At 35.0% G+C, this 27,651-nt stretch overlaps 4 protein-coding genes across 6 annotated transcripts; all 4 read left to right on the forward strand.

Moving 5' to 3' along the window:
- The first annotated feature begins 1,585 nt into the window (after positions 1–1,585).
- Positions 1,586–10,931, forward strand: LOC114541019. 3 transcript variants are annotated; one of them, XM_028561008.1, is made up of 9 exons: positions 1,586–1,872; positions 2,257–2,361; positions 2,771–2,917; positions 3,936–4,100; positions 4,798–4,926; positions 5,700–5,846; positions 5,942–5,974; positions 7,518–7,886; positions 8,246–10,931. In XM_028561008.1, the coding sequence occupies exons 1-9, from the start codon at positions 1,843–1,845 to the stop codon at positions 8,345–8,347; spliced, it is 1,227 nt and encodes a 408-aa protein (XP_028416809.1). In that variant the 5' UTR covers positions 1,586–1,842; the 3' UTR covers positions 8,348–10,931. The 3 variants fall into 3 exon arrangements, with proteins under 3 accessions (XP_028416809.1, XP_028416810.1, XP_028416811.1); XM_028561009.1 differs by having other exon boundaries at positions 8,792–10,931; XM_028561010.1 differs by lacking the exons at positions 1,586–1,872; positions 2,257–2,361 and having other exon boundaries at positions 2,523–2,917.
- A 4,146-nt stretch (positions 10,932–15,077) lies between these two features.
- LOC114541022 lies at positions 15,078–19,084 on the forward strand. Its single transcript, XM_028561013.1, has 9 exons — positions 15,078–15,213; positions 16,488–16,692; positions 17,132–17,215; positions 17,591–17,736; positions 17,890–17,958; positions 18,055–18,168; positions 18,405–18,464; positions 18,801–18,863; positions 18,977–19,084. Exons 1-9 carry the CDS (start codon positions 15,181–15,183, stop codon positions 19,082–19,084), a joined length of 882 nt encoding a protein of 293 aa, XP_028416814.1. The 5' UTR covers positions 15,078–15,180.
- A 206-nt stretch (positions 19,085–19,290) lies between these two features.
- Positions 19,291–19,877, forward strand: LOC114541003. Its single transcript, XM_028560997.1, has 3 exons — positions 19,291–19,359; positions 19,480–19,657; positions 19,753–19,877. Exons 1-3 carry the CDS (start codon positions 19,315–19,317, stop codon positions 19,872–19,874), a joined length of 345 nt encoding a protein of 114 aa, XP_028416798.1. The 5' UTR covers positions 19,291–19,314; the 3' UTR covers positions 19,875–19,877.
- A 1,814-nt stretch (positions 19,878–21,691) lies between these two features.
- LOC114541020 lies at positions 21,692–26,949 on the forward strand. The gene is made up of 5 exons (XM_028561011.1): positions 21,692–21,986; positions 22,578–22,655; positions 22,927–22,998; positions 23,528–23,884; positions 23,999–26,949. The coding sequence occupies exons 4-5, from the start codon at positions 23,809–23,811 to the stop codon at positions 25,093–25,095; spliced, it is 1,173 nt and encodes a 390-aa protein (XP_028416812.1). The 5' UTR covers positions 21,692–21,986; positions 22,578–22,655; positions 22,927–22,998; positions 23,528–23,808; the 3' UTR covers positions 25,096–26,949.
- Positions 26,950–27,651: the final 702 nt, after the last annotated feature.

Genomic DNA, 27,651 nt, shown 5'->3' on the forward strand with positions numbered 1-27,651 from the left:
ATATCCCAGCATGCCCCAGCGTATATATGAATTGAAACTTGTGAATTGTGATTGCATCCAAACGCAATAAAATCTGCAATAATTTGTAGTGATTATATCTTATGACAATTACTGTTTCTACAATCATTGTTGACATGGTTAAATATTTAATGAAAAATTAACAAAAATATGCAAACATACCAGATTTTTGAATGCTTAATACCAGATTATCAATGATAAGACAATGTTTTTTATTACAAAACGACTAGGCCCTGCTAAATATCTCAAACACGCAAATTCTTATTAATTAAAACTTCACATGGTCTTAAGAAAATATTGCAGTTTTCGAGCATTCAACCATTAAATCTCAGCATGACCCAAGGCGATGGCAACCATTCGCATATTGCATTGAAATGGAACAAAATACAGCAATAGTGTCCTTTCTTCTCCTGCAATTAATGGGCGAGTCGAAGTTGATTCTAATTTTGTTTATTTGCTTCCAAAACAAGGTGTGCATATTTGAACAGTTGTATTAAAACCCACTATCTATGGTAACTGCAGCGAGACGTGATTGTACTTAGAACTAGAAGTTCTCGTCAGAAGCTCTTTTTGGGATGACAACTAGGATTCTTGCAATTTCATGGTAGATCAGATATTGCAATTTAACTCTATATGTTGTGTTATGATAAGGCAGCTAATAATAACTGGTACTAGAATAATCTATTGACAGAGTATTGTATTAAAAAGTATGCAATCAAAGACGAAAGAGCATTGTTTTGTGTGTTCATAAATTTTTGGTAGAATAACATATTAATGAAAAGAAATTTATCTGAGACTGAACACAGTACACAAAAGTGTCTTTTTTACTTTAATGTCACCCAAGGGTGATTGCCTCTCGCTGTGAACTTTTAATAGCAGTCGAAACTAAAACTCGCATGCAAAACAAACTCCCACGCAGTTCTATTATATCCATGTCGGTAACATGGATAACACGGAGTCGGAGTTCCGGAGCCGGAGTCCCGGAGTCAAAATTACGGAGTCTGACGTCATAATATTGGAAAACACGGAGTCAAAAATTATGGAAAACACGGAGTCTGTTAAAAAGAATGGAAAACACAGAGTTAAAAATATGGAAAACACGGAGTCAAAAATTATGGAAAACACGGAGTCTCTTAAAAATATGGAAAACACGGAGTCAAAAATTATGGAAAACACGGAGTCTCTTAAGAATATGGAAAACACGGAGTCAACGTGAATTATGCAAATTATAGCGTGTTTTAAACAACATGGCGTTGAATTATGCAAATTATAGCGTGTTTTAAACAACATGGCGTCAAATTCGCGTAATTTTTAAGAGACTCCGTGTTTTCCATAATTTTTGACTCCGTGTTTTCCATATTTTTAAGAGACTCCGGGACTCCGGCTCCGAAACTCCGGCTCCGGAACTCAAACTCCGTGTTATCCATGTTACCTATCCATATCTGGCATATCATATTTACATTTCCGACGACTGAAAATTATTGCTGATATTGCAGGAATTTTATTGCAAAAATTTTCGGATTTTGCTGCAATCCATGTGTTTCCACATGGAAACGAGCAGGAAAGTTGCAGGAAAGAGACTATAAAAGGAGATGGTTCATTCACATGATTCATTGGATTGTTTCAGACAATCGTACTTTCATGATTCATTTGTTTGCTGTCAAGTGTGTATTGACTGTTTAGAAGACTTCGTATTAAAACTGTATTGAAACTTTTGTATAAAAAGAGGTTTATTATCTTTTATACATACTACAATAAAGTTAAACCAGTGTTCAACCCATCGCTGGCAAAAGATTTGATTGTAGTTTGAGAGTTGAAGGCGAGATGGATTATAAACAAGGCATTTTCAGAAAGGTAATAGTAATACATACATTTCTTACGGTCTTATATAAAGGTATGGCACATTTGGGTATTTTAACTATTTTTGGATTCTGAATTTACTGGTTACTCTGTATTGCTATATAATTAAACTCTTTAAGATGATTTAAGAGCTGTATTTGGCTGGCAGTCTCATTTCTTAACCTATTTACTTAATTTTACTAGTAAGGTCTGAACATTCACACTACCAATCCAATTCACTTCTGACATGAAATATAGTCGGTTGTTGATAAAGTAGTACTGCGTTGGCTTCAGGCACAGGAGATTTCGAGGAATTTTGTCATCTAAAATATTGTATTGTAATATGTCACTCATTGTGAAAGAATAACCAACTGAAATTTTTTATGTATATTTTTTTAGAATGCAGGGTCAAGGCATTTCAGTGAGTTGGAAAAATCATTGTTGGAGGGGACGGTTTTAAGCTCCTTTAAGAAGGGGTTGAATTGTTTTATTTCTATCTCATGGGTATGTATGTAATAAAATTGTGTAATATCCATATAATTATTGCCTGAAATCAGAGTTGATTATGAGTTTGCAGTTTTTTGGTGTTATAAGTGATACAACATTTGGCTTTTTAATGAATTCTAATAAAATTATTCTATATACATTTCAAAATTGAATTGGTAGTGTATTTTTGGTTTAAGAAGATTGCCAGATATGTTTACCTAAAAACCTAACACTGCGTTCTTGTTTCAGTTGTGTTCCATTTGCATTTGGAATGTGTTCCATAAATATGGGAGAAAATGGAACGCAAATTGGAATGAACTGGAACGCGTTTATGAACGAATCATCTAAAATATTGTATTGTAATATGTCACTCATTGTGAAAGAATTATCATTAATCAACTGAAATTTTTTATCTATAATTTTTTAGAATGGATGGATAAGGTGCTGCCGTTTCAATGAGTTGGAAAACTCATTGTTGAAGGAGACGAGAAGGATTAATATGGAGTTTGAGAAAATAAAGAATGACGAGAAGAACTTTAAGGAGGGGTTGGATTATTTTAATCCATTCTCATGGGTATGTATGTAATAAAATTGTGTAATATCCATATAATTATTGCCTGAAATCAGAGTTGATTCTGAGTTTGCAGTTTTTTGGTGTTATAAGTAATACAACATTTGGCTTTTTGATGAATTCTATATATTTTACAATTCTACATTTCAAAATTGAATTAATAGTGTATTTTTGGTTTAAAGAAGATTCCCAGATATGTTTATTGACACACAGTGCCACTCAGAAAAAACCTAACACTGCGTTCTTGTTCCAGTTGCGTTCCATTTGCATTTGAAATGTGTTCCATAAATATGGAAGAGAACGCAAATTGGAATGAACTGGAACGCAATTGGAACGCATTTATGAATGTGTTTATGAACAAGTTCGGACAGTAGTTTTTTTCTGAGCGGTACTGTACTATTAGCATGTTGGTTTGTTCTTTGATATGTATTTGATAGTCTATTTGATTGACTCCTTTATATATCAAATCATAGTCATTGATTAACTAAAAATTCTGTGTCTATAATTAGATACGATTTGATGTTAACTAAGACAACTTTACCTGCAAAATCTTCAACAATTCAACTAGAAAATGCACTGCTAGAAATCTCAACTTTAATCCTAAATCAGACTCTTACCCAGTTACTAACAGTAAACCATGAGAAATTAAGAATCAAATTCGTGAATTAAATTAACAATCATAATCGTGGATTCTGGACATGGAATTATTACCATGACACCGAATGACATCTAAGAACACTTTCATGATCACATGAACACTAGCAATTTAAAAGTTTTGTTCCATGTAATTGTTAGTTAGTTGTAGTTGACTCCAGTACTTGTAAGTTGTATTAAGTTTTAGTTAATTAATATTTTTCTATAAGGCCTCCATCGTCAAATTTACATAAACGCGAGCAAAGAATGGAACAAAGACGCAATTTTCCAGATGTTGTGAACAAATACTGTAATGAAACGTTGTATTAATATCAATCATTGTGGAAAGAATTATCAATCTAAAACTATTTATCTTTGGTAAAAACAGAGAAGGGAGGTGTGGGACATAATGGAGGAATTGAAGAAGGTGGAGAAGATGTCGGATTCAAAGTTGGATAAACTGGTGATGGAGGAGATTAACAAGTTGAAGATAGAAGTAATGAAGAACATAGTGAAGAATCTAGATTGTAGGATTTACTTTTCATGGGTTAAGGTAAACAAAATCATATAATATCCCTACTGTCAGAAATCACAGTTGATCCTTAGCAAGTTAGTTGGTCGTTCGTCAACATGTAGGCCTTCACAGGTGATACAATGGCTTTTTCATTGATTCTGTAAACCCAGCTGCCGATTATTACCTCATGACAAAGTGGAATTAGTAACAGCTCAGCTGACAAGTGGAGTACTGTATTTTGGAAAAATATCTAGCAAATAATATTCATTATTTTTGGTTTAAAGAGAATTGCCTGAAATTCAAGTTGCCATTAATATGTTGATAGTTTCTTGAAATATATATAGGAATATAAGACTTGATGTTAAAATTGCTTAATCCAGCACAAATATTTTCACCAGACCCTTACCTAGCTTCTAATCCTAAAGTATTAGATTAAGAATCATATTTGTGGATTCTGGACATGGAATTATTACCATGACACTGAATGGTTGCTACATTATAATGAAATGTAGAATTTTTTTTGCCTGATCCAGCTGTTTTTCTTTATTTCTTTACCAGACTCTGAGTTGCAAATCATTATAGAAAAGTTGTAACTCCACTGTTGTTTTAAAGACATTATTGCGCTCCTCCTAGCTATGATTCAATGTTGACAAATGTTTAAATCTATAAAATATTGTATTAATGTCATTCATTGTGGAAACATCTAAAATTATTTATCTTTAATTGGTGAATTAAGGGTTTCGAAGAAGAAAGGAGGGTACTGAATGAATTGAAGCAGATGTTAGATTTGAAGTTGGATAAACGGATGATGGAGGAGATTAAGAATTTGGTGATGGAAGTAATGAAGAGGCTGTATTGTTTCAATGTAGGTTACTTTTGAATTGTTATATCTCTTAAATATCCTGTATTGTCGGAACATTTATCACAATTTCAGTTCACTTTATTCCTAAATGAATAAGAGATTTCAGTTTATGTTCAAAGAAATTCAAAACATGCGAAATTTGGGTAATTTCTAAATCATGGAGTCCCCAAATGTTATAAGGAGAACTAATTAATGCACAGAAACCGCTGTAACCTGTCTTTAGGTTTCTTTTCATGGGTAAGTAAATAAAAATGTGTAATGTAGGCCTTAAACCCGTTTTCCACCAGGCGAATTTATTCGCGCGACGCGAAGCGATATCTGAAATCCGGTGATGTGATTGGTTTGGGAAAAAATTCGCCGCGAAAAAGTAGAATCGCTTCCTACAGCGTCTTTACACATTTTTACTATTAATATGTTGATAGTTCCTTGAAATGTATTGATCGACTGTTACTCCTTTGTATATCAAATTGCCGTCACGCATTACAAATTCAGCAAATTTCAAAGCATCTATAATAAGATAAAATTTGATGTTAAAATGGCTTCATCCAGCACAACTATTTTAAAATTTTGTTTATCATTAGGGAACATAGTTCAACTATATACAGTTGAGTAATCACACTTGATTACTGCGATAGCACTAGTAGTAATTCCATGACCATGCAGATTCACCAGAAATATATAACTTATAAACCAGCCCCTAGCTGTACTAATCCTAAAGGATTAATCATTGTGGAAAGAAATATCAATCTAAAACTATTTATCTTTGGTGAAAACAGAGAAGAAGGGAGGTGTGGAACATAATACAGAAATTGAAGAAGATGAAGAAGGTGAAGAAAAAGGTGAAGAAGATTTTGGATTTGAAGTGGGATAAACTGATGATGGGGAAGATTAAGAAATCGCGGATGGAAATAATGAAGAACCTGGTGAGAGAGCTGGTTTGTTTGTGTTCTTTTTCATCTGTGCACAAATAAAATGGTGGAAAAAATTATCTAAATTTTTTTATCTTTGGTGAATTCAGGAGGTGGAAGCAGCAAGGAATGGAATGATGGAGGTAATGATACAATGGCCTTTTGCTCGATTCTCTAAACCCAGCTGCCAATTATTACCTCAATAATACAAAGTCAATTTACTAGCGGCTGAGTTGGCAAGTGGAGTACCGTGTATTTTGGAAATATACCCAGCAATGTATTTTGTGAATTTGTTATTCATTTAAGCTGCATCATCCCCATCATCCCAGGTCTACAAATAATAATTATATAATGATTGCCTCGGTTTCCTTCGTTCTTTACCAATGTATATAAATCTCGTATTCACCCTACAGTAAAATGTGGGTAATTGTCTAAAAAACAGGCGGGACTTCTGAATGTTACCTGGGGCTGGGGAATTATGGGGGTGAAATATGATTTGGTTACATGGTAGGATGATTTATATTTTCCCGCAAACAAAATTTTCTTCTCTAAAACAATAACTGTACTCGTACAATAGACCATGCATACAAATCAAACGACAACAACATCGAATGAATTTAATTCAAGAGCAACAAGTTTTGAAAATTTACATTACCTCCATTACACAAAAATGCAGCATTTCGATTTTTCATAAGCAATTTTGTATTTTCATCCCCTCAGGAACGTTCCAAAGTATATTGATTTCATAATGATATATTTCATCGGTGCCGAGTGAAAAACTGAGTCCTAAAATGATTCATTTTCACACTAGAGTAGAGACGCATAATGCGTCTTTAATACGAAGAAGACGGTTATTCATCTTCAGTATAAAGACGGACAACAGACGCATTATCCGTCTAGACGAACTCTACCGTTGGTTATTCGTCTCTAAGACGAAAAACTGAACATTAATCGTGTTATGCATAGACGTATTATGTGTCTGTTGTCCGTCTTTACACTGAAGACGAATAATCAGTCAAAAAATATTTCTCTAGTGTGAAAACGGCCATTTCCGCAAACTACAACAACGGCGTCGCTCGTCTTGCTATAAACAACGTTCTAAATTAAAATCGGAATTCCAAATTCAGTTAATCCACGCTTTATTGTCTGTAATTCAGCGATCTTAACATAAAATAAGACTTAACATACACGCCCAAAATGACCTCATACAGTTAAGCCGTCTTAACATAAAATCTTATCTCATTTTAGGCCCGTTTCAGAAGTCGAACTTTTTATGTGTCGAACCTAATGTTAATAAGCTAAAGTCTTTCTTTAAGTTCATTTGCATTCGATTCGGCACATAAAAATTTTGACGTCTGAAATGGGCCTAAAATGAGATATGATTTTATGTTAAGATGGCTTAACTGATTTAGGATAGCTTATCATCTGGGTATTAATTGATCATTAGGAAAAGTAGGCTTTCTTTAGGTGTTTTTTGAATCTCAAATGAAAGATTCTTAAAAATCATAACTCTCCATTGATAGCTCTCTGTATGTTGCGCCAATCGAGCTCCTTAATAATTTTTTTTGCTTTATCGTCCTGAATCGTTATGCTGTTTTCTGTATTCTCTTACTTCATCCATGTCTGCACACATGTCAATTTTTTATCCATGATGAAATGATGAAAACATTTTTTTTTGCAATAAAGGACCAGTGTGAAATGGAAGAAAGGAAGCAAGAGTGGAGTGGTGAAAAAAGATTTTCTTCTTCATCCAAGCACAGTGTTCATCTGCAATTAGGCTTTTGGTATCCGCAGACATTGCCGACTAAGGATTTGATTTTTTACATTCTAGTTTGTGGCTTTTTTGAGACGTTTTTATCACATGACATAAATTTTCAGCAAGATTGTAGATTTCCGATAAAAAATAGAGAAGCCACACAACTACAACTTGCTATAGGTTATAAAAAAAGGAGCGATGTAATCGAAGCGAAAAAGCGAAAATTGAGGGGAAACTTTTCACAAGAATGGAGCACGATACCCAAGACTCCCTTCCAGATATCCATGATCCATTACAAGGTAACAGAAAATAAAGTAGACCATTGGCAGATAATCTTCCGGGCCTTTCTTGCGCGTTCTTCGTTAGTGCATTTGCTAATTTGTTCTGAAGAAGAGTTATGATAAAATTAAGTATGATAAAAAGTTCGTCAAAACTGTTAAGAGCATTTCATCGATATATGTTTTTGAGGACATATTGTTCACTCTATTACAGTTGTCTTTTTGAATACTACTATAAAACGTAATCGAAATTGAGGCCTCGTTTTGCTTGGGAAAATTTACTGACCAAGATCGCAAAAAAATGCCTGGGAGGATGGTATATTCAAAAACACTATTTATAACACATCCTGCATTATAAATTTTTATTATTCATGCTATAGATTTCTATGGAGAATCATCTCACCAACCAGATTTTTTTGATGAGATTGATAATATTTTTTGGCACCACATACCCAGTGATGCAGATTTGTCGTCGGAATTAGAATTGAACATATCAGGGTCCACTGAGAACGTCGAGATTGACAATACAGATTTCTCAGATCGAAGCTACCCTGCAGCAAAATAAGTTTCACTTCCAGACGACAGAATAGTGAATCTGACAACAGTGTCAGCAGAGTCCAAAGTGAACTCTAGTATTACTGAATTCGCAACTGACAATCCTGCCTCGGCTCCCAAATCTTCCAGGAAACTTCAGGATAACATATTGGTTGTTGATGCAACTCCGTCGGTCAAAGAAATCGTGGAATCGAGTCGAATGCTTGAGTCAAAGTTTTGTGATAATGGTATAATTGGTTCTGCTGCAGCAAAAACAAGTCTTCAAGATAACACAATATCGGAAGCCGATATTTCTTTTGACTCTATCACCACGGAGCGTGTTATAGGGGAAGAAATCCAAGAAATGACCACCCTTCCTGACATATTTTCAGGGGGAATAATTCACGGCGACAGCAGAAAAAGATCACACGGGGAAAGCAGTAACTCTGTCGAAGCCGTTGAGACTGCATTCAAGAAGAGATCGGAACACTCGTGTAGCTCTAAAGATGAACCCCCTACTAAGAAAAAGAAAAAGTGTTGCACGCGGGAAAAGAGGGAGAGGATTCTTAAGAAATACCAGGATGTTCAGAGAGAACATGAAGAAATAAAAGCCGATGAGAAAAAACTGTTAGAAGAAATCGGACTCTATGTGAACATTGTAGTTTGTAAGTTGAAAGGACGGTGTTATTACTGCAACAGTGTTCTCCAAGAAAGCCCCGAAGGCACAAGCGGTGAATTCAGCAGCAGAAACAGTCCACATGAGGAAAACTGCAACTCAACAGTTGCTTCTTTACTTGAAACAACAAGTGCTTTTGAGCTCATCTGTATCAGTATGAAAAGTAAGTTAAGAAGAATTCAGTGTATTCAGTGTAAAATATGATCAAGAGCAGAAATTCCTAAGAATTTCACTCATTTATTTTTAGTACGCATTAATTAGTAATAAATGTCTCCGTGATTGCATGACATAACACGAGACATCGTCAGCTTGATTATAGCAACACTAGCAAGTATATATAAAGCTAGAAGCTGTTTTGAGCTGTTTCCAGGATTATGATTTAGGGAACTGGTCATAAAGTAACTTATGGACGTTGGGAAACCTTGAGTTAGGCAAAAAGTTTTCGTTTTATAAGATACGGCACAAATTTTCTCGGCATTTTTCTACCATTTGTTAGTCATTTTATTTTGTTTCTCCGTCTCTTTTATTTCTTCAGGATGTCATCTTTTTGCTCTGACAATTGCAAGTTGTTTTTTTTTTCATATTTTGCCACATTTCGTGTTTTTTTTTTATCAAACACAATGGTCTTTTGGGCAAACTTTTCTTAGGCCATTTTCAATGATTTCCTAAATCTGCTAGTGAGTTATTTACTTTATATTCTGTTTTGATTCTGTCTACTAATAATTAACCCGCCAATCACATCACTTTAATCCACTAGTTCCCAGTACTGGAGCTAGATTTTCAGTCACAATTACAGAAATAATAATATCAAATTGTTTAGAAAACCTTCTCTTTCATTTTAACTTAAAGAACTTTCGGTTGAAACCTGCTTGTATAGGTTGCCATATAGGTCTATATAATTTTCTGTTAGCGCAGACTTTTTGATATTTTTTCAATAGTTTGGTGACCATTTTTCTTTGAATATCAGTTGCTGTTCGTTTATTTTTTTCTGTCTGGTCATTTTCGTATTTCTCTCTGTGAAGGATAATTTACTTTTACAACTTTTACAATTTCTTTTTTCATGCCTTTTCCATCATATTTTTTATTCTTCTGTAAGATTTCGTGGTTGTCACCGGCTTTCTGCGCTGTTTCTAAACCATGAAGCCTCTCGCAATCATCGACTTTTACATTTTAAAACAGTGCCGATTCTGCGGGAAGGTTCCCCAACGAATCAAAATGTTGAATATACTGAAAAACATACCGTTTCTTATGAACGTATTTCAGCAAATTACTTTATGACCAACCACAAGTTCCAAATCACTTGTAAAAGATACAGGGTTCGTACAGAAATTGAAAGTCCTTGAATAAATGAATAAAGAATTCATGGCGGTCCTTTAGTTTTGATGAAAAATGCTTGAATTCTTTGTTCACGGACGTTGATAGGTCCACAGATTTTGCATACTGGCGAATATCAAACACATTGTGAGTTTTCATTAGGGTCAACACTAGTTTGCTGATAATTGCCACAGTTTAAAACACTTTTTGCCCGCTTCATTTCCTGTTAAAAAAGTCTCAAAAAGTCAAAGGTGCATGCCCGACCTGTACGAATCCTGAAAAAGTGAGTTAATGAGCGCAAATGTAGCGCGTCCAAATATATAGGACATTACCATATATCACGTTAAATATATATGACTTAAATTTGCGCAGTTATTTTCAGTGAAAACCTGCGCTGACATTAAATGGCGAATGTTGACCGCGCGAATCTACAGTTCGGTTGTTTAAACTCTTCATGTATAAAACAGTAGTTTTTGAATATGATGCATGTTGTTAAAATGTGAGAAATTAAAATTTCTATTGACCCTAAAATGATTTCTAGATCAGGGGCCGGTTGTATCAAAGCCGGATAGCGCTATCCACCGAATAGTGATTTTTTCAACCGTTCTAAAAATGCTCGAAAGGGGATAAAATTTCAGCTTGAAAGCAACAATTATTAAAGAGGATCTTCAATTTAGGAATACTAAGATTTAATCAAAGTTGTAGCAAATAACGGGCGATTTTGAAGCAATTGAAAAAACCACTATCCGGTGGATAGCGCTATCCGGCTTTCATACAACCGGCCCCAGCATGATTAAGATGGTGTAAAGTTTAATTTGAAGATTTGGGTAATCCGGGATTAGATCAGCCTATATTTAAACAACCGATCTCGTAGTACATTGAATGAAAGATAATGCGGTTTTTAATTAGGTTTTAAAATTAAATGGTTCATCTCAATGTATCAGAGATGTTTTAGAAAGCTTATACAAGCTTCGCGTTCATAGGCCAAACAAACGGCAGGAATCTGTTTCTGTTTTTTCAAAACTGCAATCAATTTTGATCTTCTTGAAGTGAGTTTGAAAATGCAAAGTGAAAACGTTGCGTGAATAATCAAGCAAAAAAGACCAACTCAGTCGTTTTCCGTTGCCCAAAAACGCGAAGCTTAATTTTCTGCGCAATTGATGTAATTAATCAGTAAAAGAACGTAAAATTATATAACAATTTCGTTCCCATTTCTGTGTGACTGGTTTATTTCCACGATGGTGCAATTCTAGTGTATAATAATGCACTTTTATGAATCAAGTTGAGAAAAAAGTCAAGCATTGCTCCTTGTCCTTGTGGAAGCATTGCTCCTTGTTCTTCAAGATTGCATAATGTTCATTGATACCTGTTGGCTGTGGTTTGATATCTGCCTGGTGTCAACGGATGCCGGGGTTTTATTTTAACTAATTTTGGGAATAGGAAATATTCCAAATTTATAAACAACAAATATTCATCACAGTGTGACCGTACTTATTGAAAACCGTAACGTAAGGCATTCTAAGACGATATTTAAGAAAAAGAAAACATTTTCCATGTTTCTATACCGTTATCACGTTGGTCATATTCGGCAAATTTTCTCCCGGTAAAGAGGGCTCAGTTTTTCAGCGGTCTTCGCATAAAAAATTAAAAGCTTTTCGTTTTACGCCTTGCTCTCAATTTTATGTAAGTTGTCCGCTGACAATATGAGCCTGCACGAGTGGGAGAAACTTAGCTAAGTTGGACCAGCGTGTATAGAAACATGCGTCGGACTTTATGAGAACGAGAAATATTCAGTGGTACCAAACATAGGCAGCCCAGACTTTGACTTGCGCGTGTGATACTCGCGCGCGTGTCGCGCTTATGTTGTTTACTTCGTCTATATATTATGACATATATTCGTCTATACGTCTATATATTTCCTACCTTGTCATAATATATAGACGAAGTAAACAACGTAAGCGCGACACACGCGCGAGTATCACACGCGCAAGTCAAAGTCTGGGCTGCCTATGGTTTAATATGTGGATTTATCAACAAATGTATGACACCTCTTTGAATTTATTCGTTGATTTCGTTAAAATGGTTTTGATTTGGAAAGTATTTATTTTTAATGGTTAATCTGTTTAAAAAGCAATTGAAATTTCGCTAAAACTGTATTATTTTTAAAGCAATTCGTGGCACAATTATGATTTCTAGTAAATTACGTAATACTGGAATAGCTATACTTTGTGTTACTATAGCTACGTTATTTATGTCTAAGGAATTATTCGGAAATCTGGGGATGTTTTAAGAAATTTTTGAGGAATCATCAGTTTTGTGGTGAGAGCCTGCAAGCAAAGTAATGTAATGAGAATTTGTAATTGAATCGAATTATAATATTTGTACAAAACTTTTTAACGAGTTATTTTAAAAGAAATAGAAAACATTTTTCCTGTGTTTCGATACAGTCATAGAAACACTTGTGTAGAAACACGGAAAATGTTTTCTATTTCTTAAATGTTTAACGAAATTTTTGCTTGTACAGTTTGGATTTCACATTTTTTTTGGATTTTCTTTCAACATTACGAAGCCACTGATGTATACAGATCATCTTCTGTGGGTTGAGCACACTGAGCTATATAATAATTCCTGGAGGACCGGCTCCTAATGTTTTTTTCTCAAAAAGTGAAGCAAAAAACATGGCGGACTTCGCCCTTCTGCGCAACCGCAGAAGCTCTGCTGACGCCACTTGGTTCCTTTTGGCCATGGTAGTTACCACTGACCAGGCTCAATTATGAGCCCGCTACAGCAGTATTCTCCCCCCTGGTTTTTGTAAATAACAATTCTCCCCCCTGGTTTTTATATTTTTTTTGCAGTGAATCTTTTTTGTTTTGAAATGTTTTTTGGTTGTTTTTTTGATATTTTTCGCACTGACATACAATAAAGTTTTATTTTAAGATGAATACAAGTCATACACGCTGTTTTTGCCAGTGCGGGAACAAATATATATTAAAATATCGAAAAATGTGGACAAACTAAAGATTTTAATACTGACACGAACTGACAGGTTTATTATTTTATTTTCGTAATAATATTTTTGTTATTTATACATTTCAATATGAAAGTTTACAAATGTTTGAATGTTTTGGCACTATCCTCGCATATTTTGAAGACAACTAGGAATTTATGGGCAACAATTTGACTTTTCTAAACCCTGAACTGATGAATTGCGCAGGAAGTATGTAATCAGTATTCAGTATGTGATGCTGTCTTCAAGACTTTATATCTATGCACAATCCAAAGAAACAGAGGCCATAGCTCAGGCAAAATGCTGGGCAGCTGACGAATACTAAGTGCAGGAATACAGTTTCAACTAAGAATCATATTTGCATAATATACTTTTCATTCAAGTCATCAACTTGTACCTTAATAAACCTGTTTTCAGCATTCTCAAATTGCATCCCTGGACCCCTGGTCATAGTAAAGAATAACATTTATTCCTCCATAGGCTGCACTGATTAGCCTAATGAATATAACCCTTTGGAGGTTGATACCATAAACAGAAAATTACAAAAGTTGCTGCAGATTGAAGACACTGCTCAGTCAATGCATGTTTATATTTATTTCATTAATTAATATCACAAATGGTATAAAAACACCAGCCAACAACAAAATCAGATAACATGGAAATGAAGAATAACAATGCACAGTCATAAAATGCATGAACTTCATCCTGAAAAATAAAAATGGAGATATGATCAAGATTTATTCCCAAGGTGCAAGAAGCTAAAAAATAAATTAAAAGCTGTGATAATTGATCATTTCACTTTGGATTTGACAAGGTAAACAAGATAATATATTAACTAGGCTTTAACAGGGCTCACTATCAGAGGTTGGAATTTTACACTGTTTACAGCATCTTATTATTTTGTATTAGCACCCTCAGATCATGTTAATTGATGTTGGGTGGGATCAATAGAAGAGTGACTATAGTAGACTCACTGGGGGAATGGTTAACCTATTAGCATTGATGTTTGCTATCATGAAAACAACATAGACCAAACTCAAAAGATTGACACTGCCAGGAATATAATTTTTTCCCCACACAAGTTAAGAAAAAATGATAAAATTTGAGTATATAACATTGCATTGACTGTTTGTCAGTACCACACGTTTTGATGGATTTATTGTCTCAGAGGCTTTGGTTATTGGTAATCAGTTTATACTATAGTCCAACTCGAAAGGCCAAAAACGAAATTGTTTATAGTAAAAAAAGTTGAAAAACGGCTTACCTCAGTTTAGTCAGTTACCTCAGTTACCTGGATGTTATAAAATAAGAGCAAAATGAGAAAATTCACTCTACCGATAAGTGAATTAAGCCATTCACAACGTCAGACGCAGAGCACGAAGCTACGTGTCCTTTCCATTTGTTGAACAGGGAAAAAGAGAAATACTTTTATCCATTTTATATGAAAAACAAAAAATATATACGGAAAGCTGAAAATATTTTCATAAAATCCAGGAGGGAGACGGACTCAATTTCTCACTTTGTATCGCGGTATGTCAGTGGTAACTACCATGAGCAAAAGGAACCAAGTGGCGTCAGCAAACGCCGAAATCCGCCATGTTTTTTGCTTCACTTTCTGGTCAAGAACCGGTCCTCCAGGAATTATTATATAGCTCAGTGGTTGAGCATTGGCTGCATTGCCCATTCAGTCATTCACCAACGTTGTGCTGTGCCTGGTTCGTGCGTTCAATGGTCCAATTCGATATCGTATTACAATTACAGTTAATTGAAATACGCCGTGCCAGATGGAAGAAAATATTAACGAAAATGACGCTCAGGTATGAAACTATTAAAAATTAAACTAATTACTGAAATTATACACCGTTTTGAAAGTTTGAATTGCAGCTCGTATGTATTACAGTAAATGTGTGTGATTAACCTCTTAATTGCTACAAGGTTCACTATTTACAATTTTACAGACTAACAGACATATAAATCCCCTTCCTAATTCAGAAACGAGAGCTATCTGATGAGTTGAAAGTCGCCCGTGAAAAAACCGTCTGACGGTCGACACCGGCTTCAGAAAAACCGCTCGAATTCGAACACATACATTTCAGAAAAACCGCCCGAGAAAAAAGAATATTTCAATAGCACCATTATTAAGAACATTATCTACCCCGCTCTACTACAACATAATCTACGAGTCTCTAATAATTTTTTTTCACAGGCGGTTTTTTTAAACTGTGTGTGTTAGAATACGACAAGTACTACTACCATACATATATGTGCTGTACATATTATGCAATAGATCCCAGGGGATTTTATTAGATATTAGATAACTTTGGGCTTTTGCTAGCTAGTCATGAATGTTTTTAGTACGTTCCATGTTTGCCAATATTAAACACAAAATAATGTTTGTAATGCTGCAATGTTACAAGTATTAAAATAATTCAGGTGGTTTAATTATTTCTTGGTGGTTTTTCTATCCCCTTTGGCAGTCACGGGTGGTGTTGGATGGTTTTTAGTAGGACTGTAAGCAAGTTTCTCCAGAGTACCGCATTGTTTTGCAGCAAGCTTTTGTTGTTTATGTGCATGCCATGGCAAAATAGCATTGAAAATGAAAAATTAGTAAGTTAAATTATTTCTTTAGAAATATAACTTTAGGGAGGAGAGCATGTAAAGCACATTCATCCATGACATTTGTTGTAAAGCCTGACAACAGAATTGTGCCTTTTCTGCCTTTTCAAATTCTCAAGAAGTTTAATAGCTCAGCTGCATGCATTGATTGTCAGTGCAAATTTTTGCAGATTTTTGTGCTTTAATTCAGTTGTGTCTGTCTTGAACCAACATTGGCAGGGCAGCTAGTCAGGAATCAGTCAACATCAAAAGATATACAAGATAAACATTGAGTCTATAATAGACTCATGAGTCTATTATAACATTGAGTCTATAATAGACTCAGGGCCGGGAAAAGTTGGAGTTTACTACTTCATTGAGTTTTCCACAAGTGTTAACAGCTTTATATTCTGTGACCAACATTTTTGATAAAAATAATATATAACTGCAGATGTGTCATTATGGCATTTCAACTCGGGTATTTTCTTCTGTTCAGTTCAAGAGTCCTTTGGAAGCTGGGTGCCACCAGCCTCAAGATAACTGCATGCTGCTCACTACTAGCCCAAGTGCGCCAAAATTTCAGGACATGGTACCATGTATCGCCAAATCGCTGGATGATTTTTATTACAAATTTATTCTGAATGACTTCATGATCGACCCCATGTGGAGTTGTGGTTCAGGAAATCCTGTCTATGAGAAAGGTAAGCTTGATCAATAAGGTAATAACAGTAATATATGCATGCACAAATTGACATGAACAACTGCATTTTGCTAAAATGTTCTTACATAGTGGAACAACAAGAATGGAATGACTCATTAATTAATATTGAAAGCTCCAGGACATGGTGATTTCCTGCTGTACTAATCTCAAATGCATTTCTTCTTAATACAATGCATATTTAAAAAAAGGAAAGTGGTGAAATGTATATTCAAATTTTCAAACTTATCCAACAACTGAGCATTGCTGTTTTGGTGCATTTTAGCAAACTGTGCTCTTTCTAATAGGTGTTTAGAAAAAAAAGTTTTTAAGGTTTTTCTATTAAGCACACATGAATTCTCGCTTGTTCTGTCCACATTCACATTTCACAGTCTGTCTCTCTCCGCCTACTCTAATTTAAATGTTCTTCACTCATCATATAGGCACCCTGAACAATCCACCCATTCCTGAAGTGGAAGAACTCATGCAGAGTTCTGCTTCTAGTAGCACTATGGAGAAAGAACATGGTGATTTAATTTTTAATGAATGAAATAATATTCAAATTTATTTATTTATTGATAACTTCATGTACATGAAAAGTCACAACACATGCATAGGCAGGTAACAACATGGGGCTATAATACCCTACCTAAGGCCACCCACTGCTACTTTTTAAAAACGAAGAATGACACAGACAGACAAACGAATGGACTGGCGGACGGATTTTTGGGATCAATATATTTGAAATAGTAAAACAATCAAAATTCTGATAAAAGGAATTGAGAATCCCTTGAGCAAACTGTACCCTTGATAATATCTGCAATGACAAATAAGACAGAACGGTCACAGCTAGTCTCTCTCTCTCTGCCCACTTTAAACTAAATTATCTTTACTCATCATAGACATCCTCCACAACACTTTACCGATGGAACAGCTCTTTCCAGATATCATCTCCCAAATGTGTTCTACTTCAAGGAGTGCTGATGTCAGTGGTGTGTTTGGGCACATTGCAAGTCAGGAAACAGTCTGTTCAAATGTTGCTATTATCGTATGTAACAGGAATCGTAACAATTATTAACATTATTATGCAATAAATAAATATGTATTTAAATAAATATATATAAATATATATATATATATATATATATATATATATATATATATATATCAACTATTGTATCAATTAATTATTTTTTATAAGGATGATAAGGATGGTGGATTGGACGTGGAGTCATCACCGGCCACTGAAAATACTGAAGACACAGCAATTGTAAGTTTACCTAAACATATATCTACTGCTCACTACTTCAATCAACACAGGTACTATAACATTAACATCCTCTACAACGCTTCACCAATGGAGCAGCTCTTTCCAGATATCATCCCCCAAATGTGTTCTACTTCAAGGAGTGCTGATGTCAGTGGTGTGTTTGGGCACATTGCAAGTCAGGAAACAGTCTGTTCAAATGTTGCTATTATCGTATGTAACAGGAATCGTAACAATCTATATGTATGTATGTATGTCTATGTCTATGTCTATATGTATATACATAGTTGATATTATTGTATCAACTATTCTTGATAAGGATGGTAAATTGGATGTGGAGTCATCACCGTCATCATATATATATATATATATATATATATATTAATATATATATATATATATACATATATATATATATATCAAGTATTGTATCAATTATTTTTGATAAGGATGGTGGATTGGACATGGAGTCATCACCAGCCACTGAAAATACTGAAGACACAGCAATTGTAAGTTTACCTAAACATATATCGATCTACTGTTGTTGAGTCAATATACTAACGATCTCCCATGTAATTAATGTAATTAATACATTGATTTATATAACAATTATGGTAGTTTATATATATATATATATATACACCCATTTTAATCATATTTTATATATATATATATATACACCCATTTTAATCATATGCAATTCCAATTAGACTTCGAGTATCTATCTATCTATCTATCTGCGGCCAACGTTTTTGCAAATGGGTATATATATATATATATATATATATATATATATATATATATATATATATATATCAAGTATTGTATCAATTATTTTTGATAAGGATGGTGGAATATTGGACATGGAGTCATCACCAGCCACTGAAAATACTGAAGACACAGCAATTGTAAGTTTACCTAAACATATATCTACTGTTGTTGAGTCAATATACTAACGATCTCCCATGTAATTAATATATATATATATATATCAAGTATTGTATCAATTATTTTTGATAAGGATGGTGGATTGGACATGGAGTCATCACCAGCCACTGAAAATACTGAAGACACAGCAATTGTAAGTTTACCTAAACATATATCTACTGTTGTTGAGTCAATATACTAACGATCTCCCATGTAATTAATGTAATTAATACATTGATTTATATAACAATTATGGTAGTTTATATATATATATATATACACTAATTTTAATCATATGCAATTCCAATTAGACTTCGAGTATCTATCTATCTATCTATCTGCGGCCAACGTTTTTGCAAATGGGTATATATATATATATATATATACAAAACTATTGTATCAATTATTTTTGATAAGGATGGTGGATTGGACATGGAGTCATCACCAGCCACTGAAAATACTGAAGACACAGCAATTGTAAGTTTACCTAAACATATATCTACTGCTCACTACTTCAATCAACACAGGTACTATAACATTAAATTATATCTTGTCTTCGATCTGATGATGCCTTTTTTATTCTGCATGTATATTTAGTGGTACAGGGGCGAAAATTTGATGAAGCTAAAGGTTTGTGAAGATGAGCCATACAAATACGCGTTGAAATTGCTGAGTAAATTTTTCACCCCAGAAGAACTCCAGGATGGGATTTTATTCAAATCCCGAAGGTCAATTAAGCAACCCCTGGATCCTGCAAAAGTGGAAATAGTTTTCGGTATGTAATTATGTTATATATGCTAAAATGCAATAATGCGATGTATATTGTATCTTTTCAATGGGTAACATTTTTTTATTCCTATAATCGTATAGCCGTTCTTAACCGGAAGTATGGAAGGAAACGGGTGGAAGAATCGCACACTTTAATTGTAAAAGTGTGCAATCAGAAATGCCGCAACATAAGACGGGTGATGAAAAGACTAGCCAAAGTTTAAAAATACTCTCATATATTTTGTGAATGACTGAATATATACATCTTATGTATTAAATATGTACTTCCATTGAAAATTAAACTTTTTAGATCGAAATATTTCTGCTCAGTTGTTCAATATATAAATTTGTTTTTCATTTTAAAAGTATCCGCCGCCCAAGGGGTTCAAATATTTCTATAGCGGTAATATTCATGCAGCTGAGGTGTGTCAAAAAACGTAATGGCGACACATTTGCCACATATTCATCAAAATATCATAGCAAGAAATGTGTCTTTATGCAATGTCTTTATGCCATAATGGCAAGAAATAACCAAAAATAAAATGGTCTCTTGAATATATAAAGAGTATATCCCGCTTCGCAAAGATGGGCTATTGGCAGCCAATAGTCCGGGCGATATTGAAGATTATAAGCTGCAATTTAGGAGGGAGGATCAAATATTTAGTGTACCACATATTCATCCTTCCACTTGTTAAAAAATGACGCGTAAATTAGATAAGGTTTTGGGTAATCGGTCTCATAATTGAACATGTTATTATTGGTTTAGAACTTTGTAGTCACGCTAATATAGTATATTGCGGTCCTACTAATAACCGACAACAACCGACAACAACCGTCAACAACCGACAACAACCGACAACAAGCTAAAAATTACTGACAGAAAGCTTATAATCATCGATAGCGATCTAACAGACGCTAATATTGTGTTTCTTCGACTTTATTTTTACAATAACAGTAATAATATTACGAATTTCGGGCCCGTCTTGTTGGCTTTTTTATGCTTCCGCACGCCATGACTGAAGCGAGTGCTTCCACACTGAAAATTTATAATTGCCTTTAGATGCGATATTAGGAATATTTTCGTTATTTTCTAAGTTCATTTCGGTGCCAAAAAGTAATAGTATGTATTTACAATACTACATAACTTCTTAGGTGATATTTTTTATTTTTGAGTAGTGAACTTGCTATTCCTCGAGTCGCGAGAAAAAACACGACCCACGACAAAGTTAAAAACCATGACAATCGGTTTATCTCAAAAATAAAACATAACCTATGAAGTTATGTAGTATTGTAAATACATATTATAACTTTTTGGCACCGAAATGAACTTAGAAAATAACGAAAATATTCCTAATATCGCATCTAAAGGCAATTATAAATTTTCAGTGTGGAAGCACTCGCTTCAGTCATGGCGTGCGGAAGCATAAAAAAGCCAACAAGACGGGCCCGAAATTCGTAATATTATTACTGTTATTGTAAAAATAAAGTCGAAGAAACACAATATTAGCGTCTGTTAGATCGTTATCGATGATTATAAGCTTTCTGTCAGTAATTTTTAGCTTGTTGTCGGTTGTTGTCGGTTGTTGACGGTTGTTGTCGGTTGTTGTCGGTTGTTGTCGGTTATTAGTAGGACCCTAGTATATTGTGTTGTTACGCAAAATATAGCTGCGTGGCACCGTCCCTATCGGTGGTATCATCATGGAATACGTTAAAAACAAATTGATTTTCGCCCCAATTGTAAATTAGGATCTGCTCTGATGCCTCTCAGAAGAAAAGATTTTTACAACCTTTCAATACCAACAAAATTGGACCCACGCTATAAATAGCAATCATGTAAAAGGCTGAAAGCGGTTTATTAATATTTATGTAGAAATTTGTACAAAAAATATTTGTTCCATTACCAAATAGTGTCCAGTGGTTACTGCCATGGTGTTCATGGTGTGACGTGTTAATGCCAGTGAGCCCTATATGGTACTGACTTTATTAACAGGCTATTTCCGGCCACCGATAACCGATTGCAACCTTTATTGCGTTGGGCTGCAATAAAATTCCTCAACAAGCAAAAACACTTCCGCTCTGAGATGATATAAAGAAGCCTGACTATTATTTCCTTGTCACTTCGTGAAATTGTTTTCAATGAATAGCAGTATTTGTCACAGTTTAGAAGTGTATTGCTTTTCTTCATTGAGACTGGCTTTGCAAAGCAAAAGTGTATTGCTTGTTTAATAATTCAACACAGAGTTAAATAATCCAACACTGATTTCCAGCGAGATAAATCTGTTTCGTCGACGTTTGGTATACCATTTGAACTATATTTGAAAGACGGATTTGCTAAGGTATTTACTTTGGTACTTTACAGCGTATTAATTAAATTAAAGAGACGTGCATGAGATGGGTGGTACATTATAATATGGCACAAAAAGTCATGTATATATGACAGGTATACTCAAACTTCGCTACTTAAACATATCCGCTTAGCCTTATGAGTATAACGATTTATAATATTGTTAAGGTCTGTTCACATGAACCCATTTTGTTGGATTTTGACTTATGAAATATTCCGATATTGATGAAGCAGTATTGCATTAGTTTTTTATTTGATTTGTGCCCATACTATAGAGTACAAGTCTAGTTCCCCTCTGGGGTATGGGTCAGAGTGTTGTGAACATGTCAAACTGGTTGATTTGAATGTGTGATAAAATTTTATGTAATCATCTATTTGTGTGCAATCAACAAAGACTGATTTGAATACAGGAAATAAAGAATAAAAGTGCAACCAGATTATTTCAGCTTAGTGACTCATGCTCATGCATATACATTGCAAGTCAACAGTGAACAGACTATAAACAACTATTTCAGTGAACACTATACAGAATCATCAAAATTTTCCACATACTGAGGGTAGCTTTAAAATTTTGTCATTTTAGATGAAGATTGCGTTGTGCATATTGTTTTCCGCTGCTTGGAGCATATTTTTATTGGATTGCGTGGATGGCACTGCAGGCGTAAGTATTGACTTTGAATATAACCTTAGTCTGGTGCACCACTGCACCCCCCCCCCAGCCAAATCCAGAGACATTGCAGAAGGGAATCAACTTTGGGTATCACCAAAATTCCCTGCATACTCACCAATGGTGCTCACCCAGCTCAGCCACTGATCTATGTATGTATATCCACTAATCTATACTGCTCACCTCATTTTTATCATTTTTCGAACAGACATATACATTCTAACTTTTAACATGTCTAACTTATTACACTTTATTTCTTTTGAAGAATCAGGCATCTACTGCAATGATGTCTTATGGATGTGAGCCTTGCCATAGCTGCTCAGCCTGCTCCGAAGAGGTAACTGAAGAAAATCGCATAATTTTTTATTCTAACGTGATTAATTTGACTGAAAGAGCATCACCTGATAAAGATGTAATACTATTTGTCTAATACTGGATGACAGCATGACAGTGAATGATTGGTTCATTAATATGAAAATAATGCATTGTGTCCACCTTAAATGTGAGCAAAAAATGGAACAAAGACTGTTGTCAAGCTTTCAGATCATGTTTCAAACAGACACAATGAAATGTGTAACTTTATTGGCCTAATCCAGCCATTTTTCTTCATTCTTCAGACATGAGACTACACACTCAAAAAAGCTTTCTTTGTTGGTTGAAATATAATTTAAAAGTTGAATGGTACCAGAGTCCGAGTTGTGAATCATTATACATTTCACATATCATTATAGAAAAGTTATTTCTCCACTGTTGTTTCAAATGCAATCCAAACCTACTGCTGTAATTTTTTGCAGCTAGTAGGCCTGTGTAATAGCGGAATACATTAGCCTATTTAACAGCTAGCCCTTTCAACCCATATGTTGCAGAACATTAATTCAGTATGGATCAGTGAATGGAAAATGGCTTTATTGCCTAAGAACAGTGTGTATTCCAAGAAAGGCTGTAGCTACTCGGAGAAACTTTTATCGAAGAAGAAAACTTATTCCAAACTGAACTGTGGCTATTCTGACGCGTTTTTATCAAAAGATGACAATGCGAACTCTGAGCGAGATTGTAGTTTTTCGGTACAAGTTAAAGAAGCCACGCGACTACAACTTGCTCTCGCCTGTAAAACAAGAAGCGAAGTCATTTTCAAGGCAAAAAGGCGATGTCGGAGGACGATTCCTCCACAAATACGGAGGGAAATACCCTCCAAAATGATAATGATTTATTTAATTTCAGAGGTAAAAAGAAAATGAACTTATATTAATATTATTTGGTCTTAGCTTTAAGCGAAATAACTTTGATCGATAATTCGAAAACCTTTTTCTAATAAACGAACGTTTTTTTCTGTGTAGATATTTTTCCAGATGATTTTCCGGATGACTCGGCGATTTTCACTCCGGATTTTTTTTGTCAAAGCCTCGTTCCATTGCACAACGTTTTAGAGGTCCCTCTTCTGCACTCTGAGAACCTCAATTTCGAAGATGAGACCTTCTCAAATACATACAACGTTGTTGCAGAACTTTTAGAAGAAATTCCAGAGGATATTCTACTGTCCACGGAGAACTTGCTCGGTACTATGGAAGAAACTGATCAAATCTTCCATGAAAATCTGACAACAATGTCAGCAGAGTCAAATATGAACTCTAGATCTTTCCACACTGAACCTACAACTGACAATATAGCCTCAGAACCCAGCACAGGAACTCTCGAACGTATCAATAGATTTGGTTTCGCGATGGGCACCACTAATTCAGACGCGTTTGCAATATCGTGCAACATCAATCAGTTCGATACAGCAGCTGACCATCTTACCATGGAGTCCAGTCTTCAAAACAATGCAATCTCTCCGCCCAGCCTAGCATACGAATACACCCATGGTGTTGTTCCAGAAATATCTCATCCTCTCGTGATTCTGAATCCTAATAGCAGAAAAAGACCCTTCGAGGAGGACATCGACCCTGGTCAAGCTGTTATCCCTGCGTTTAAGAAAAGATTGGAGGAACCTTGTTGTTCTAGTGATGTAGCTTCATTTGTAAATGAAAAAACCATTCCTGCGGGTGCAGCTTCATCTGAAGGCAAAGAAAGACGTTCTGTAGCAACAACCCAGCGCAGGACTTGTGTGCGCGAACCGGCGGAAGAAGCTGCTCTAAATGAACAGAAAAACGAAGCTGCGATTGAATATTTGAAAGCCTGGGTGAGAACGTTGTTTGAAGAAAACGAGTCCCTAATTAAGGATAGAGAAACACATATGGGTGACATCAGCGAGAAGAAAAAGAGCAGGGAGAAAAAGAAGAGTTTGCCGGAACTTCAGGAAGAGAAGGTTGAGCTTAAAAAAGAAAACACAGAATTGAGAAACAAGGTCAAAACGATGTCAAGTGAGGCTGAGTCTTTGATGAAGCGTTTACACATCAGTTCAGAGGTCAGTGTTATTGCAACAAAAATTAATTGACAAAAATTTTTGAAATTTCTTTGTAAAATACCCATTTGTTTCTGTATAGCATAACAACATATAAAATAAGCATAGAATAGAATAAAAAAATAATAAACTAAAATAAGACATCGTCAGTTTGATTAAATCAACACTAGCAAGACTATATATAAAGCTAGGAGCTGATTTGAGAGATTTCCAGAGTGATATAAGGGTCTGGTCATAAAGTGACTGATAGTATACGTTGGGAGGGAACGTGAATTTAGCCAAATCGTTTTCATTTACGCACGGCAGGTACGTCTTTTAGTTCGTTTCTCCGTCTTTCTTAACCCCCCCCCCCCAGAGCGAGGTCATCACCCTCTCTGAGTAAGGTCTGCCGTCATTGGCCCCTGAATATATTTCTATTCATCTGAATATGGAACACGTATTGCATGGTGAATTTTCAATAAGATCTGTACTAGTTTGTAGATAAATACTACAATCTGAAACCGCTTTTTCCAATATCAAACTCCCTATTTTCTGTTCATCAAATTCAGTGTTTCCTGAGTTTCTTCTTGACCTGTACGAATCCTGCGAAAGTAATTAAGTTAATCAGCGCAAATGTAGCGCGGCCAAATATAGAGGGCATTACCATATATCACGTTGAATGTAATCACTTAAGTTTGCGCAGTTATTATTAATAGTACAAATATATTATACAAGTTATTCAGTAAAAACCTGCGTTGAAATTGACATTAAATGGCGAAAGTTGACCGCACGAATCTGCAGGTCGGTGCTTCATGAGTTAAATCTGAAACAGCAGTGTTTGGATTTGTTTTTCTGCATGGTCTTTCGTGTTAAAACGTGAGAAATTAAAATTTCTGTCGACCCTGGAATGATTTCTCGATTAGCATGATTAAGATGGTGTAAAGTTTGATGTAAAGATTTAAAGATTTAATCCAGGATTAAGTCAGCCTACTTTTAAGCAACCGATCTCGTAGTATATTGAGTGAAAGCTAATGCAGTTTTTAATTAATATAAATAGGTATTTCATCTCAATGTATCAGAGATGTTTTAGAATGCTTCAAGCTTTGCGTTTATGGGTTAAACGGCAGAATTGTCAGTTTTTTTAACTGTAATGTATCGTGATCTGATCTCCTTAGGATAAGTGAAAAACATTGCGTGAATAATCAAGCAAAAAAGACCAACTCTGTCGTTTTCCATTGCCCAAAAACGCGAAGTTTAATTTTCTGCGCAATCGATGTAATTAATCAGTAATACAAAAGAACGAAAATTATATAACAATTCGTTCCCATTTCTGTGTGACTGGTTTATTTCCACGATGGTGCAATTCTAGTGTATAATGCACTTTTATGAATCAAGTTCAGAAAAAAAGTCAAGCATTGCTCCTTGTCCTTGTGGAAGCATTGCTCCTTGTTCTTGTGGAAGCATTGCTCCTTGTTCTTCAAGATTGCATAATGTTCATTGATACCTGTTGGCTGTGGTCTGTGGTTTGATATCTGCCTGGCGTCAGTGGATGCCGGGGTTTTATTTTAACTAATTTTAGGAATAGGAAATATTCCAAATTTATAAACAGCAAATACCCATCGCAGAGTGACCGTACTTATCGAAAACCGTAACCTAAGGCAACACTTCGCTTGAAATAGTAACTTCTAGCACATATACTAATTTATGGAATAATAAATTTATGACGTCATACCAAGGCACCGACGCTGACCTTGTGTTGGAACAAATATTTTTGTACAAATTTCTGCATGAATAAACCGCTTTTACATTTTACATTATTGCGATTAGCCTGGTTGTAATTTTGTTGGTATTGAAAGGTTGTAAAAATCCTTACTTCTAAGTGGCGAATTACTCTGGGTTATATTTAACAAATAGTGTCCATGGTGTGACGTGTTTATGCCAGTGAACTCTAATAAAGTATAAAACTGGAACGATAACTTGGCCGCCATCTTTGAAGCCAGCACTGATGGCCGCCATGAAGGCCAAGAGTTGAAATTACACCACCAAAACAACGCCGGTTTTTATACACAAATCCTTCTCATCTGATCATGAATAAAAGCTTAAAACAAGCATTGACACTTAGATTTTACTAAAAAACAAGTTTTATGAACGTGAAAAGGTGCAAACCTATTTTTTTTGCGAGTTGAAGGCGAACTTTTTTTTCGGCCCGTTCAAATTCTTTAAATATTTCAAGTACAAAGCTGGTACCTCGCCGGTTTTTACAGTAAGATGATGCGGATTACTTAGGTCTATCCAAAAAGGGTAAATTCGTTGTTTAAAGTTGAAGTTGTCAAATAAAAATTGCACTTTTCTCGCAATTTTTTGCCAAAAAATACGATTTTTACGGAATTTTCACTCTCCCCAGTTCTTTTGAAGGCTTGATTTGCTCGCTCGGCTGCCGCCTTAATCAGCAAATTATATTCAAATCGGCTTCATCCAATGACTAGTCTTTATTCTTGAGTTATCGTTCCAGTCTTATTAGAGTTCACTGGTTTATGCACGTTCCCGTTACCATTAGTCACTAACATTGCATCCTGCTGTGTGATTGGCTGCCTGAACACACCCTGAAAT

Source organism: Dendronephthya gigantea, unplaced genomic scaffold, assembly GCF_004324835.1.
Source record: "Dendronephthya gigantea isolate DGI-Jeju-01 unplaced genomic scaffold, DenGig_1.0 000260F, whole genome shotgun sequence".
NCBI classification, from domain to species: Eukaryota; Metazoa; Cnidaria; class Anthozoa; order Malacalcyonacea; family Nephtheidae; genus Dendronephthya; species Dendronephthya gigantea.